Source organism: Desmodus rotundus, chromosome 5 (genome assembly GCF_022682495.2).
Source record: "Desmodus rotundus isolate HL8 chromosome 5, HLdesRot8A.1, whole genome shotgun sequence".
In the NCBI taxonomy this organism is placed as follows: Eukaryota; Metazoa; Chordata; class Mammalia; order Chiroptera; family Phyllostomidae; genus Desmodus; species Desmodus rotundus.
The window spans coordinates 47,041,722-47,054,986 of NC_071391.1; the positions used below are offsets into that span (position 1 = coordinate 47,041,722).

The following is a 13,265-nucleotide window of genomic DNA, read 5'->3' on the forward strand; positions in this document are numbered from 1 at the left end:
AGCCAGTTTTGGGGGCCCCAGGAGCTCCCAGCCTGGGCACCACAGTCCTAGCCTGTGGGGTCAACCTCTGCCCTCGGGCTGAGCTGGAGGGGCTTCCTGGGGGCTGGTCCCTGGACAGTCCCTTCTTTGCATGCCATTCCTCATGCGGCTGCCTCTGGCCCTGTTTTTTATTTCAGCAAAGCATGCGGGAGAACAAGGAGAAGCAGGCGCTGTCTGACCTCATGATCAAGCCCGTGCAGCGGATCCCACGCTACGAGCTTCTGGTGAAGGTGGGCAAGGCCTGGAGGCTTGTGGGGATGCAGGGGGCTCTGAGGCCTGGTCCCCAGGCATCAGTTAGGAAAGTAAGTCCTCTCTGACATCTACCCATAGTCCTTCCTGCTGCAGTCAGTGTGGGACCCCAGGTGCCAGCAGAGCAGCTAAGCAGGCAGACCTGGTGGTCCCCATTCTCACCCCAGGACCTCCTGAAGCACACGCCTGAGGACCACCCGGACCACCCACTCCTGCTGGACGCTCAGCGGAACATCAAGCAGGTGGCTGAACGCATCAACAAAGGCGTGCGGAGTGCAGAGGAGGCAGAGCGGCACGCCCGCGTACTGCAGGAGATCGAGGCTCACATCGAGGGCATGGAGGATGTGCGTGCAGCCCCTCCCCGCCCTGCCTATGCCTGTGTCCCTCTGCAGTCACCTGGAATTGTGGCCCTGCCATGTCTACCAGCATCTCCCCCTTCCCTCTTCCACATCTGTCTCCAGCCTTGTGTCCTGTGGCCTGACGGCATCAGGAGGGTGGATGGGTTCTTGCTTCCACTGGCCTGGCCCATAGAGGGCGGTCTCCAGGGCCTGGGGGGGATGAGGATCAAAAATCAGCCTGCAAAACACCTTGTACCTCCTGCCCCACAGCTCCAGGCCCCTATGCGGCGATTCCTGAGGCAGGAGATGGTCATTGAAGTGGTAAGAAGTGTCCTAGTGTCTCTCTGTTTGTCCCCACCCCCACCCCCACCTTGCTCATGCCCCTGCTCATACCCACTGCCCACAGCTCTCCCTGCTCTTCCACCTCAACAGGAGCCCTGGGTCGAGTCCCAACTCTACCTCTGCCTCTGGGCAGCTGTGGGAGAGTCCCACCCCTCCCTGGGCCTGGCTGTCCCCTTGGGCACTGTGGGCAGGAGGGTGGGCCTCTGGGCCTGAATCCTGCTTCGGGCCCCACAGAAGGCAGTTGGAGGCAAGAAGGACCGGTCCCTCTTCCTGTTCACGGACCTCCTGGTCTGCACCACCCTGAAGCGGAAGTCCGGCTCCCTGCGGCGCAGCTCCATGAGTCTGTGAGTGGCTGGGGCGGGGCGAGGACTCGGGAAGGGGGAAGCAGCTGTCCCTCCCTGGGCCCCACGCCCCTGCCCTGGCCAGAGCACCCCTTGGCTCCCCACAGGTACACGGCAGCCAGCGTCATTGACACAGCCAGCAAATACAAGCTGCTATGGAAGCTGCCGCTGGAAGATGCGGACATCATCAAAGGTGGGGCTGCCTCAGGCCCACCTGGGGATCTGGGTGTTGGGGTCTTCCTCTGAGAGGCCCTCCATGTGGGTTCGGGCTGCAGCCAGGCTGGCTGCCTGTCCATCTACTTTTCTGCTTTGAGCCCTCACTTTCCCACCCAGTATGAGGGGGCCAGCATGTGGGACCCGACTGGTACCCACCAACCCAGACCAGAGCTGCCTTCTGACTGGCAGGGACCTGGCTTGGGCTGGCGAGTGGGCCAGGCGGGGGCGGTGCCGGGAGCACAGACATACCATCCCTTATTGGCCGGTGATTCTGCGCACGTGCACTGAAGCGTCTGCTGTTAGACAGTGGACACTGTCCTGGCCCCGCAGCTCTGCACGCAGGGGCGCAGACCCACTCCGTCAGTCCTCACGCCAGGCCGATCAGAAAGCTAGTTGGCTGGAAAGCTCCGTGCTGTTTGGGGCTGGGACTGTTAGGAGCTGAGGTGGCTTTAGGGACCTGCTCCTCCTGCTGTGTCTGTATGTTTCTATCTGTCTGTCTGTCTGTCTGTTCTCCTCACTGCTCTGAGTCTTCTCTGCTTCCTCCTAACTCCTGTGATCCGTCATGCCCTTTTCCTATGTGCCGTCCCCCCTCCCACTGAGCCCCAGCTGCTCCAGGATCCGCCTAATTGAGTGGGGTGTTTGGTGTCGAATGCTGGTGTGGGCACCTCTGGGCCAGCGGCAGTTCAGGCCCAGACTCTGTCCCTAAGCTCAGCAGTGATGGTCCCCAGGGTGAGGAAGGGGCTCCCTCCGCCAGGTGAACCCAGACCTGCCCCACCTGGGCCCCCTGTGTAGGAATGCAAGCTGACTGTTGGCCCAGTTCATGTCTCTCACTGGAGAACCGGCTGACAAATGATTGTCTGTAGGTCAGGTGTCCAGGCCTGGTCCAGTCGGCCACGGCCAGGGTGGGGCAGGGTCCCGTGGGAGAGACCATGGCTGCCGGGCAGAGAGAGCTGTGGGGAACAGTTTCCCTCGGAAGGAGCAGGAGATCCCCCCAGCCCTGGCTCATCTGCCCGTTTGCGCGCTCCCCCGCCAGGCGGCACGGGGCGTGGGGATGCTTGGCAGTGGTCAGGCACGCTATGGGCCGGAGAAATCCAGGACATCAGCGCATTGCTCCCACCTTCGTGGAGGAATAAAGTCCTGTAATCAGCAAATTCGACTGCCCGAGGCCCTGTCTGCCCAGCAGGGAGTTCTCCAGGGACCCAACACCCTGGGCTGTGTAGCTCTGAATTAGGCCCAGCCCCTGCTGTCAGACCCGGGGTCTCTGCAAGCCACCTGCTAACTCCACTCCTAGGCACTTGGGGTTTGCGAGCTCGGTCTGTCAGGCTGCTCCCACACCTGGCTGCATGTTGGACGGTGAGGGGAGGAGTGTCTGTCCAAGCTGGACCTTGTCTGTCTCTGGATCTGGCCATGACCTTCCTCTATCCCCACCAGGGGCCTCCCAAGCCACTAATCGGGAAAACATCCAGAAGGCCATCAGCCGCCTAGACGAGGACTTGACCACCCTGGGCCAGATGAGCAAGCTCTCTGAGAGCCTCGGCTTTCCGCACCAGGTCCGCGTCCTCTGCCCGAGGCTGCCCCGAGCTGGGAGTGGGGTGGGGAAGTACGGCCTCACTGCACCTGAGGGAGGACAGAGGGCCCGTCCTGTCTGTGGGGTGAACCCAGACTTCCCTTTGGTGAAAGAGGGGAGGCAGAGCCCCATTTTCTGTGTGAGGGGAGAGGCAGGTCCCCACCCTCATCCCCAGGGCAGGAGCATGCTGTGGGGAGATGGTAGAGCCTGAGGCCTGGGCCTCCCTCCCCACAGAGCCTGGATGACGCGCTGCGGGACCTCTCGGCCGCCATGCACCGGGACCTGTCAGAGAAGCAGGCGCTGTGCTGCGCGCTGTCCTTCCCCCCCACCAAGCTGGAGCTGTGCGCCACGAGGCCCGAGGGCACCGACTCCTTCCTCTTCGAGTTCCCCCACCCTGACGCCCGCCTTGGCTTTGAGCAGGCCTTTGATGAGGCCAAGAGGAAGCTGGGTGAGCCAGGGCCTGGGCCGGCACCCTCCTCCCAGAACCTCCAGGCGGTGGTCACGGCTGTCTGAGACATCAGGAGCCAGGAATTCCAGGACCACATGTCCTCTGCTCCAGTCCCTGCTGGCGGAGGGTGGACTAGACTTCTGCAGTGAAACACAGGACTCTCCGGGCAGAGGGGGGTTCCGTGGATTGGGTCAGCTTAAGTCAGGGGCTCCACTGTGGGAGAGGGTGGCTGTTATCTCCTCACACGCTCTGGGAGGAAGCCTGGCTCAGGGAAAGCTGTCGATCAAGGTCTGTAGCTGAGAAGATTCTTAGAGACCTTCGGGTCTACCTCCCACACCATACAGCTGGGAGCTTAAGGCCGGGAACAAGCAGGGCATAATCCACAGCCACCTCATTCTCCCTTGAGAGACCCTAAGCGGCAGGGGAGGAAGGGACATGGGTGAGGTCAGGAACCAGGATGAGGTGGATGCTAAGCATTGTCTGTCTGTGTGTGTGTCTGTTCATCTCCACTGTAGCATCCAGCAAAAGCTGTCTGGACCCTGAGTTCCTGAAGGCCATCCCCATCATGAAAACACGCAGTGGCATGCAGGTGTGTGCGTGTACCCGGGTCATGTGGACTTACATATTCAGAGCCAGCACGTGTTCATATGTTCTGTGTTAGTTACATACACGTCTTGAGTGTTGCAAGTGCTCCCTGTTTGTGAGTGTACAGCTCTCTGCACATGTTCATGGACACTGCGTGTGTCACATGCATGTGGGTGTGTCCACACATGTCTGTGCATGTGAACAAAGGCTGTACAAGTGGAAGGGGCCAGTTCATGTGCTTGTGTGAGCGAATATGTATGTACAAAAGTCATCATGTTCACATTTGCTGTGTGCATATACATATTCAGGGTGTATATATGTGCACACACATGAACGAGTGATACCTATGTCACAGGCGTGTGTGCATTTGATGTGTAAAGCATGCCACGTGGGCTGTACGTGCACAGGTAGGCAGAGGGGTGTGTTGGGAACCCCTGCACACCTGCGCAGGCCTGCCTCCCCTGCCCTGCAGGTGGGAGCCAGCGGCAATCCCTCCATTCGCCTCCCCCTGTCCAATGGTGCCTTTTACAGTTCTCGTGCGCGGCCCCAACCCTGAGCAGCTGCCCGGAGCCTGCGCCAGAGGTGTGGGTGTGCAACAGCGACGGCTACGTGGGCCAGGTGTGCCTGCTGAGCCTGCGCGCCGAGCCCGACGTGGAGGCCTGCATCGCCGTCTGTTCCGCCCGCATCCTCTGCATCGGGGCAGTGCCCGGCCTGCAGCCCCGCTGCCCACGGTGAGGCCCCCCACGGGCAGGGCCACTGCACTGAGTTCCCACGTCCAGCACGCCCAGGTTACCCCTGGTGGTGGTGGCTGTGGGCTGTGCAGTGGACGTAGGTGGGGCCTTGAGGGTGTGTCCATGGGTGGGGCCTGGTGGGTTTGCTGGGGATTAGGGCTGAGCCTGGGCTCCTGGGGGCTCTCATCCCTACCCTTTTGTCTCCCAGGGAGCAGCCCTCATCTCTGAGGACCCCCCAGGAGTCGGCACCCGAGCCTGCTGGGCCGGAACTGGACGTCGAGGCTGCAGACGAGGAAGCAGGAACACTGGCAGAGTCCGGGCCCCAGCCCTGCCTACACATCTCCATTGCGGGATCCGGCCTCGAGATGGCACCGGGCCCCGCCAAGGGCGACCCCCGCCCGGAGCTGGTGCCCTTTGACAGTGACTCGGATGATGAATCTTCGCCCAGCCCCTCCGGGACCCTGCAGAGTCAGGCCAGCCGGTCCACCATCTCCTCTAGCTTTGGCAGTGAGTGACCAGCTTAGAGCTATCAGTCAGGGTGCACTGCCCAGAGGAGGGGGCAACCCAGAGGGTTCTGATGGGTGAGGAGGGACCTGCGTAAGCACAGGCTGGGATCAAGTCTCAGGACGCCAGCACACAGTGCGGTGGGGCCAGCAAGGTGGGCAGGGGCGGTGACACTGAGGCTCCAGAGGGCAGTGGGACAGTGAGGCCAGATCCTGGAATGACTGACAAGTTAAAGATGGAGTAGGGGGTGGAGTGGTTGGTCCCTTTGTCCGTGGTATCCTGGCAGATTGGAGGGGCCAGGCGAGGACTGGGAGCCAGTGGCACTGAGCTGTCGGTCGGCAGGCTGACAAGGCCTGAGCTGATGCGGAGGCCTCAGGGTTGAGGAAAGCAGCTGTGGGAGGCCTTCGGGAAGAGACCGAGGCCCAGAGAGGTGTCAGGGCTCAGGCCTGGCAGAGGGGAATGAGACAGAGACATTTGTCCCCCTCAGATGAGGAGACCCCAAGCTCCAAGGAGGCCGCGGCAGAGACAACCAGTTCAGAGGAGGAGCAGGAGCCCGGCTTCCTGCCGCTGTCCAGCTCCTTCGGGCCTGGTGGCCCCTGCGGCACCAGCCCAATGGATGGGAGAGCTCTTCGCCGCTCCAGCCGTGGCTCCTTTACCCGGGGCAGCCTGGAGGACCTGCTGAGTGTTGACCCTGAGGCCTATCAGAGCTCCGTGTGGCTGGGCACTGAGGACGGCTGGTAGGCACACGGAAGGGTCACAGTGCCGGAACCCTGAGCTCCTCGCTTTGGGAATCACAAGGTTTTCTGAAGCAGGAGCAGGAGGGCTTTGGGGCAGACCCCAGGGACGCTGCCACCAGGGTGGCCAGACCCTGGGGGAGCCTGTGGGATCTCAGTACCTTGGGCAGCCGCCTGGCACAGAGGAGATGGTGGTGGAGACAGAAAGGTGGAGGGATGGCTCAGGGACGGGTGTGCCCACGCACGTGTCACAGGTGCACGTCCCTGGTCCACAGCGTCCACGTGTACCAGTCCTCCGACAGCATCCGCGATCGCAGGAACAGCATGAAGCTCCAGCACGCAGCCTCCGTGACCTGCATCCTGTAAGGCCCCTGGCTGCCCTTCCGGTGCAGAGCCCCCTCAGCTGCCCCTACAGACTTCCTTCTGTTCCCCTGGGTCTTCCTGCTCTACAGGCCCCTCCTGTCGTTGGCGGCTGGAGGCCAGAGGCCTGGCCTCGGGCTAGCTGTGCCTCTCACACACTGGTAGCCTTGGGCAAGGCAGTACCCGTTCATGGACACAGGCTGTCTCACCTGCAGAGGTGTCCTCTCGGGAACCATAGTCATGTTGTCTGTGGTGTCCTTGGCCCCAGGTGACCTGCTTTGGTCCCCTGAAGCCTCTGACTCACGCTCTTTTCTCCTGCTTAGGTATCTGAATAACCAGGTGTTTGTGTCTCTGGCTAATGGGGAACTGGTGGTCTACCAAAGAGAAGCAGGTGAGGCCCAGCCCCCCCAATCCCCCGAACCCCCAGAGCCCTATGCTGGTTTTGGGATACCCTCCTGAGAGAGGCTGGGCCCCAGGGCCGTGTGTCTGGGGAGGGGGCTTTGGGCAGCTCCCAGGCCCCCTTGGGCCTCGGTGTCCTCATTTTTAAATGGGGTTGTTAGCACCTCATTTCAGGAGAGGGTGAGGCTCAAATGCAATCGTGAACTGAATTTGCTGTTTTCTTTACCCCACTCCCACTCCAGGTCGTTTCTGGGACCCCCAGAACTTCAAATCTGTGACCTTGGGTGCTCAGGGGAGCCCCATCACCAAGATGGTCTCTGTGGGTGGGCGGCTGTGGTGTGGCTGCCAGAACCGAGTGCTGGTCCTCAGCCCGGACACGCTGCAGCTGGAGGTAGCCATTGGGGTGGATGGTGGCGGGGACGGACTTAGGTGAGCCAGGCCTATGGGAGAGGGTGATGAGCCGGGGCGGGGGGTGGGGCATAGAAAAGAATCCAGCTGTCCAGGGAGAGGCCAATGATTGCTCTTAAACTCCTTCAAGCTTTGAAATCCTCTGACCCTTAAATCACTCAAATTGCACCGGGAAAGGGCACTTCCATTTTAATTCCTGAGGATTAAGTGGGAGGCTGCAGTGAAAGCTTGGATAGGTTGGTCTTCCAGACCCATCGGGGTGCAAGGAGCAAGGCTGCCTTTGCTGCTGATGCCGGCGGGCCCCCTGGAGAGGTCCAGTGTGGGTGGTGAGGAAGGAGGGGTGGGTACTGGTGAAGCACAGGCAGGGAGGGACCCCGGGAGGCAAGCCTGCCAGTCACCCTCCTGTTCTCTGCCCCCGCCCAGCACACGTTCTGCGTGGGGCAGGACTCCAGCCGCAGCGTGGCGTGCATGGTGGACTCCAGCCTGGGCGTGTGGGTGACTTTGAAGGGCAGTGCCCACGTGTGTCTCTACCATCCAGACACTTTTGAGCAGCTGTCCGAGGTAGACGTCACACCTCCCGTGCACAGGATGCTGGCAGGTAGCGACCTCAGGTTCCTACCGCCCCTCCCCTCAGAGCCTGTCTGCCCTGTTATCGAGGCTGAGCCTGGGCTAGGGTTGGGCCTCAGCTCCGGTCTGTCTCCCACCCCAGGCTCGGACGCCATCATCCGGCAGCACAAGGCTGCCTGCCTGAGGATCACGGCGCTGCTGGTGTGTGAGGAGCTGCTGTGGGTGGGCACCAGCGCCGGCGTCGTGCTCACCATGCCCACCTCGCCCAGTACTGTCAGCTGCCCTCGAGCGCCCCTCAGCCCCGCTGGCCTGGGCCAGGGACACACCGGCCACGTCCGCTTCCTGGCTGCAGTCCAGCTGCCGGACGGCTTTAACCTGCTCTGCCCAACCCCGCCGCCTCCCCCGGACACAGGTGGGTCTGCGTTTCCTGCCCCGCCCCAGGGGTCCTGGACTTCTGGTCTCGAGCTCTGGCCTGTCCTGCCGGAAGAGGTGTAAGGGCGCGGGGAAGAGTGTAATGCAGAGCTGGAGGCAGCACATGTTACAGGAAGTAGACTGAGGAAACCCCAAAACAAAAACCGGGGGGCGTGTGTGAAGTGTCATGGGAGGTGGGGAGTGAACTGTAAGCTAAGAAGTCGAGTGCGGCAGGGGTGCAGACGAGAGGAAACGAAGCAGGAAGTGAAGTGAAGAGCAGGAAATAGAAATGACAGCAGGCGGCAGAACGTAGAGAGGCAGGTAGGACAGGAAGCGGACTGTGAAAATTAGGAAGTGAACGGATCAAGGAGGCAGCAATCAGCGAAATCTCGCTTTGGCGGCGCAGGAAACCACGTTCCGGGAGGAAGTGGCTGTGGGAATCAGGGGCAGGGCAGCCTCGGGCAGGAGCTGCCTGGTGCAGAGGGGACCTCGGAGACCTGACTTCGAAGGGGCCACTGAGAGCAGGGATGAGTATGAGGAGGATGGCAGATGTGCAGTAACCCAGAGAGACAGAAAGTGCTGTGGGCCTGGGAGTGATGTCACTCCTGCCTGGAAGGTACAGACAGGAGGTAAGAAGTTGTCTAACCGCCAGGAAGCGGGCATGTCTTTCCCAACAGGAAGTTCTTGGCTAATAGGAAGTGGGATCCCCCACAGGAAGTGTGCACGTCTTCCTTCCTACCTTCTGGGGTGCTGCAGCTTAGGCCCTGACGGGGACAGTGGTGCCACCAGTTGCCCCAGGCTAATGGGTCCTCCCCCTGACCCCCCCCAGGTCCCGAGAAGCTGCCATCACTGGAGCACCGAGACTCCCCTCGGCACCGAGGGCCCACCTCAGCCAGGCCCAAAATGCTGGTGATCAGTGGAGGGGACGGCTATGAGGACTTCCGACTCAGCAGTGGGGGTGGCGGCAGCAGCGAGACCGTGGGCCGCGATGACAGCACAAACCACCTCCTCCTATGGAGGGTGTGACCCTGTCCAGGACGGCTCAGGACTTGGCCGCCCCCGCCCTCAGCCTGCTTGCCTCTTCCTGACCCACACGCAGACTCTGCCAGGAGTGTCCAACCAGGGGCTCACCTGTGCCTACCTGGGCTCCTCCCATTTTTGCAGAAGCATTCCTGATGGAACACCTGCCGGGCGGCGGGCCAAGGCCTTTCCTGACCCTCTGGCTGCTCCCGTGCTCCCAGTCGTGAGGGAGGCTGGTGGGGAGCAAGAGGGCTGCCCAGGACCTCTGTCCCTGGAGCTTCTACCAAAGACACGGCCAGGCCTGGGCCCCACAGGGCTGGGGAGGGCCATGTGCAATATGTGGAGGGTTTTCTGGGGGGCCGCGGGAGGGCTGGGGGATGGAATCCTTTCCCATGTACAGTATTTATGTTTCTTTTTAGATGTGTACCTTCCCAAGCACTTATTTATGCAATGACCTAGGGCGGGGGGTGATTGGAGGAAATGACAGAAGGGAAGACCCCATTCCTGCCCTGGGGGGCCACCCAGGACCCTGACCAAGCCTTCCTGGAGGGACCAACCCCCCTCATTACATGCCCGCACATACACACACAGGCACACACACTGCGTGTTCAGGGCACTGGAGCACCGCCTCTCAACCCGCTTCCCACAGCCTCAGCCTCACCTCGGTCGGGCCTCCCTCCAGCACTCAGAGCCAAGGGCCAGGTCCCCTTGGTCATCCAGAACCAGATGGTGACTAGGAAGGTGGTGACTCCCACCTGGAGTGTCTCCCCTTGGCATTTCCTAGTTTAATGGCAGTGCCTTTGGTGGTTTCCGAGTCTGGGTACACTGAGGGGCCTTGGACAGGGCTCTCTCCTGGCCGGAGCAGGAAGAGAAAAGGGCCCTCACTCTCCTCGCTGTTGCCCCTGCCCCTGTGTCTCATGCACTGGCACATATGGTCGGTCCCCTTGGGAGGTGGGCCTAGGAGCCCCCTTGCTCTGACCACTGAATCCCTCTCTTCACACCCCTCCTGCCAGGGGCAGCCCCTCCAGGAAGGATGCCCAAAGCCGAGGGGTTGGACATGGCCTCTTCTCTGGGAGGCACTCGAGGGTAGCCTCTCCCCTGCCTCTGCACTCCAGGAGCCAGTCTGAACCCCAGCCCCCTTCCTTGCTCAGCTGCCACTCCCACAGTCTGGTTTCAGATGGGGTTGGTTTGGTTCTGTTTCTGGGGTGGGCGGGTCATTGCGGTCTTAGATTATGTTTCTCTTGCTACCAAACAGTCGTGTATTAACTTTCCTTGGATGATGAATTTTAAAGAGTCAATAAATAGAAACACCAGATGACTGCTCCCCATCAGTGGCCCAGGTGGCCTCCTGCCAGCAACGTAAGGGCTCCCCAGCTGCGTGGGCCTCCCGACACCCGCTCACGTGCGCAGAAGGGAAGCCTCGGGGACCCAGAAGAGCGCTGGGGTGGTGAGGCTGCCCCTGACTTGTCGTATTATCCCGGCAGGTGACCGCCTGTCGGGGGTGCAGTTTCCTCATCAGGAAAGCAAGGGGCTGTGCCAATCCAATGCTTGGTAACCAGGGCCACGTGTTAGAATCCTTTACAGACTCGTGTAAATATAAAGCATGACACAAAGTACATGTCCGTGTAAACACACGTTCTCGGGCTCCCCTCAGGTCCTGAGTCGGTGGGTCTGGGATGGGGCTTTAATATGGAGCTAAAACACACTGCAAGTGGAAGACGCGGCAGCTGGGGAGCCTGTCTGCAGCTCCTCTGGGGAGCCATCCCCAGCAGAGGCTTGCATGAGGCTGGGGACTCTGACAGAGGCGAAGGTGAGTTCAGGCTTTGGAGCTGGGGTGGACTCCAAGTCTGTCTGATTTCTGGTCCAAAGAAGTGTATCATTAAGGACAGTGTCATTAAATCAGACACAAGGATGCAAAGGCCAGTGGCATGGGGCCAGTCCATGTCGGGGCAGAGTCCTGACCACGGGGCCTACCTGCTGGACCCAAGGCAGTGACCGCCAGAAAAGGACAGGTCATGCCTCTGCTCTGCTGAACACACGTGAACATTTTCCACCTCGGTGATTACAGTTTTACACAGACCAGTTGGTGGAATGCAGGCTCATGCTTTGAGAACTGGTGTTCACATCAGTCACTTGTGAGGTACCTGGCTCATGTTCCTCACACCAGCCGTGGGCAGCGTGTCCTGACCTCTGAGGACAGGGAAGAGTCGGGACCAAAAGCCGTCCCTTCTCCAAAGGGGTTCTCCAGGTGTCCTTTGAGTTAGGGACAGTGGGTGTGGTTTAGGTAGACGTCTATGTCGTGGGAAAGGTGAGTCAGAGAGGGATAGAGATTTACCTGAGGTCACACAGCAAGGCAGCATTGAGGCTGGGGGTGGCTGTAGAGGAAGGTTTCCTGTGGTCAGAAAGGTCAGAGAATGGCCCTTAGAAGTCAGGGAGCATAGGGCTGCATTGGCTGTCCCTCAGGGGCCCTGTCATCAGGGTCAACACTAGCCCAGGTCCCGAGGGCTTGGTGAAGGGAGAAGTAGGCATGGCTAAGGCCCTGGCTTGGACCTTCTGTGTGGAACCTGGGGAGGGCACGGGGACCACGGAGTCTTAACTGAAGCCTCCGCCCCAGCCTCCCATCCCTGTGTGACCCTAGGCAAGCGTCTGCCCTCTCTGGACAGGAGTGACCTCTGAAAGCCCTTCTCATCTTCTGCACGCCTGCCAAGCACCAAGTCTTCTGTCCTCACAGGCCTTAAGCCACAGGCCAGGTTGCAGGAAGCTGCAAGGGGAAGTGCTATTTCAGGCCCATTATGGCCAATGAGGAGCTCGGCCTGGCAAAGGCAAGTGAACGGACAGCCCAAGCTTGGTCAGAGCGAGAGAGCAGGGCTGAGACGGCAAGCAGGAGTAAAGGGAGGCAGAGCCCAGGCTCGCGGCTGTGGGGAGGACATAGCAGACACAGAGGGTGGGGGAGGAGAGGGGACAGACCTGGTGTTGGAGCCCAGTGGCTTTGAAGGAGCAGGTGCCCTCCTCATGGGGTCTCAGTAGACCCTCACAGCACCCTGGGCGGGCGAGCTTGCACTCAGGTGAAGCCACTTGCTTCCGGCCTAGTGGCAGAACTAGTCCTTGACTTCTGTCTGTGTCCCACCAAAACCCAACCCCAGTAGGGTTCCAGACCCAAGCCAGGATCTGGGCCTAAATGCAGACTGGGCCTAACCTCAGGCCGGTCAGCCCCGGCTCAGCTTCTACCCTGCTCCAGGCTGAGCCCCACCCTGGCCTCCTAGGCCCTGTTCCTCCCAAAACCAAGTCCACTCTCCCCACTGGAGCTAAGGCACAAACACAGGAGGGCAGCTCACCTTCCAAGGGGTAGGACTTGGCCACCTGGGGGTGAGCCAGACTCTGAGGACTGAAATCTAGGTCTGAGCCACCCTTCCATGCCGCCTCCTGCTTTAGACTCCTACATTGGAATTCCAGTGCTGCCGGCAGAGGGCGCCACCGTTCCTGGTCCACAACCCCAGAGACTGACACATGCTCAGATCCCAAGCCAAGGACCACATCTCATGCCTCTGATCCTGTGGCCCAGGATCCACACTCCACAGAGCCACTGCCTCTGCCTCTGATCACCATCACAGCTCACCCCAGCCTACTGGGGCCTTGCACTGTGCCCTCTAGGATCAAGGGCAAGTTTTTCTCTGGGCTCACTGCACTATGAGGGGTTCAAGGAGATGGTCTCTGAGGTCCCTAAACTCAGAGATTGTAATGCTAAGATTCTGTGGGTCCACCTGAGGTGCCAGGAGTTTTAAAAGCCTGTGATTCTGAGAGTGCTTTGTTCCCCAGCCTGTGGTTCTCGAAGCTCCATAAAAAGCTAATCTAAATCTCTCCTGTGGCCTCCACAGCTCCTTCCCTGTCTCCTCACTGTGGTGGCTAGATGCTCCCAGACTGTTGGGCAGGGCCCCATCTGCAGCTTGCTGTGGTTCGGGAGTCAGAGCTGGCAGTAAATAATCATTAGGTTCCCTCATAAGCTGAA

At 60.5% G+C, this 13,265-nt stretch overlaps 1 protein-coding gene across 1 annotated transcript in view; it reads left to right on the plus strand.

The window, feature by feature from the left end:
• Positions 1 to 10,574, plus strand: part of ARHGEF17 (Rho guanine nucleotide exchange factor 17) — a 55,828-nt gene extending 45,254 nt beyond the window's left edge. Inside the window, exons 5-21 of the mRNA XM_024572647.4 lie at positions 177 to 269; positions 456 to 632; positions 897 to 947; positions 1,203 to 1,312; positions 1,417 to 1,502; positions 2,957 to 3,075; positions 3,327 to 3,540; positions 4,056 to 4,129; positions 4,657 to 4,856; positions 5,065 to 5,363; positions 5,848 to 6,097; positions 6,370 to 6,456; positions 6,778 to 6,845; positions 7,096 to 7,244; positions 7,685 to 7,859; positions 7,971 to 8,240; positions 9,069 to 10,574. Of these exons, the coding sequence (XP_024428415.3) occupies positions 177 to 269; positions 456 to 632; positions 897 to 947; positions 1,203 to 1,312; positions 1,417 to 1,502; positions 2,957 to 3,075; positions 3,327 to 3,540; positions 4,056 to 4,129; positions 4,657 to 4,856; positions 5,065 to 5,363; positions 5,848 to 6,097; positions 6,370 to 6,456; positions 6,778 to 6,845; positions 7,096 to 7,244; positions 7,685 to 7,859; positions 7,971 to 8,240; positions 9,069 to 9,265 (2,619 nt within the window). The 3' untranslated portion in view covers positions 9,266 to 10,574. The remainder of the gene's footprint in view (positions 1 to 176; positions 270 to 455; positions 633 to 896; positions 948 to 1,202; positions 1,313 to 1,416; positions 1,503 to 2,956; positions 3,076 to 3,326; positions 3,541 to 4,055; positions 4,130 to 4,656; positions 4,857 to 5,064; positions 5,364 to 5,847; positions 6,098 to 6,369; positions 6,457 to 6,777; positions 6,846 to 7,095; positions 7,245 to 7,684; positions 7,860 to 7,970; positions 8,241 to 9,068) is intronic.
• The last annotated feature ends 2,691 nt before the right edge of the window (positions 10,575 to 13,265 follow it).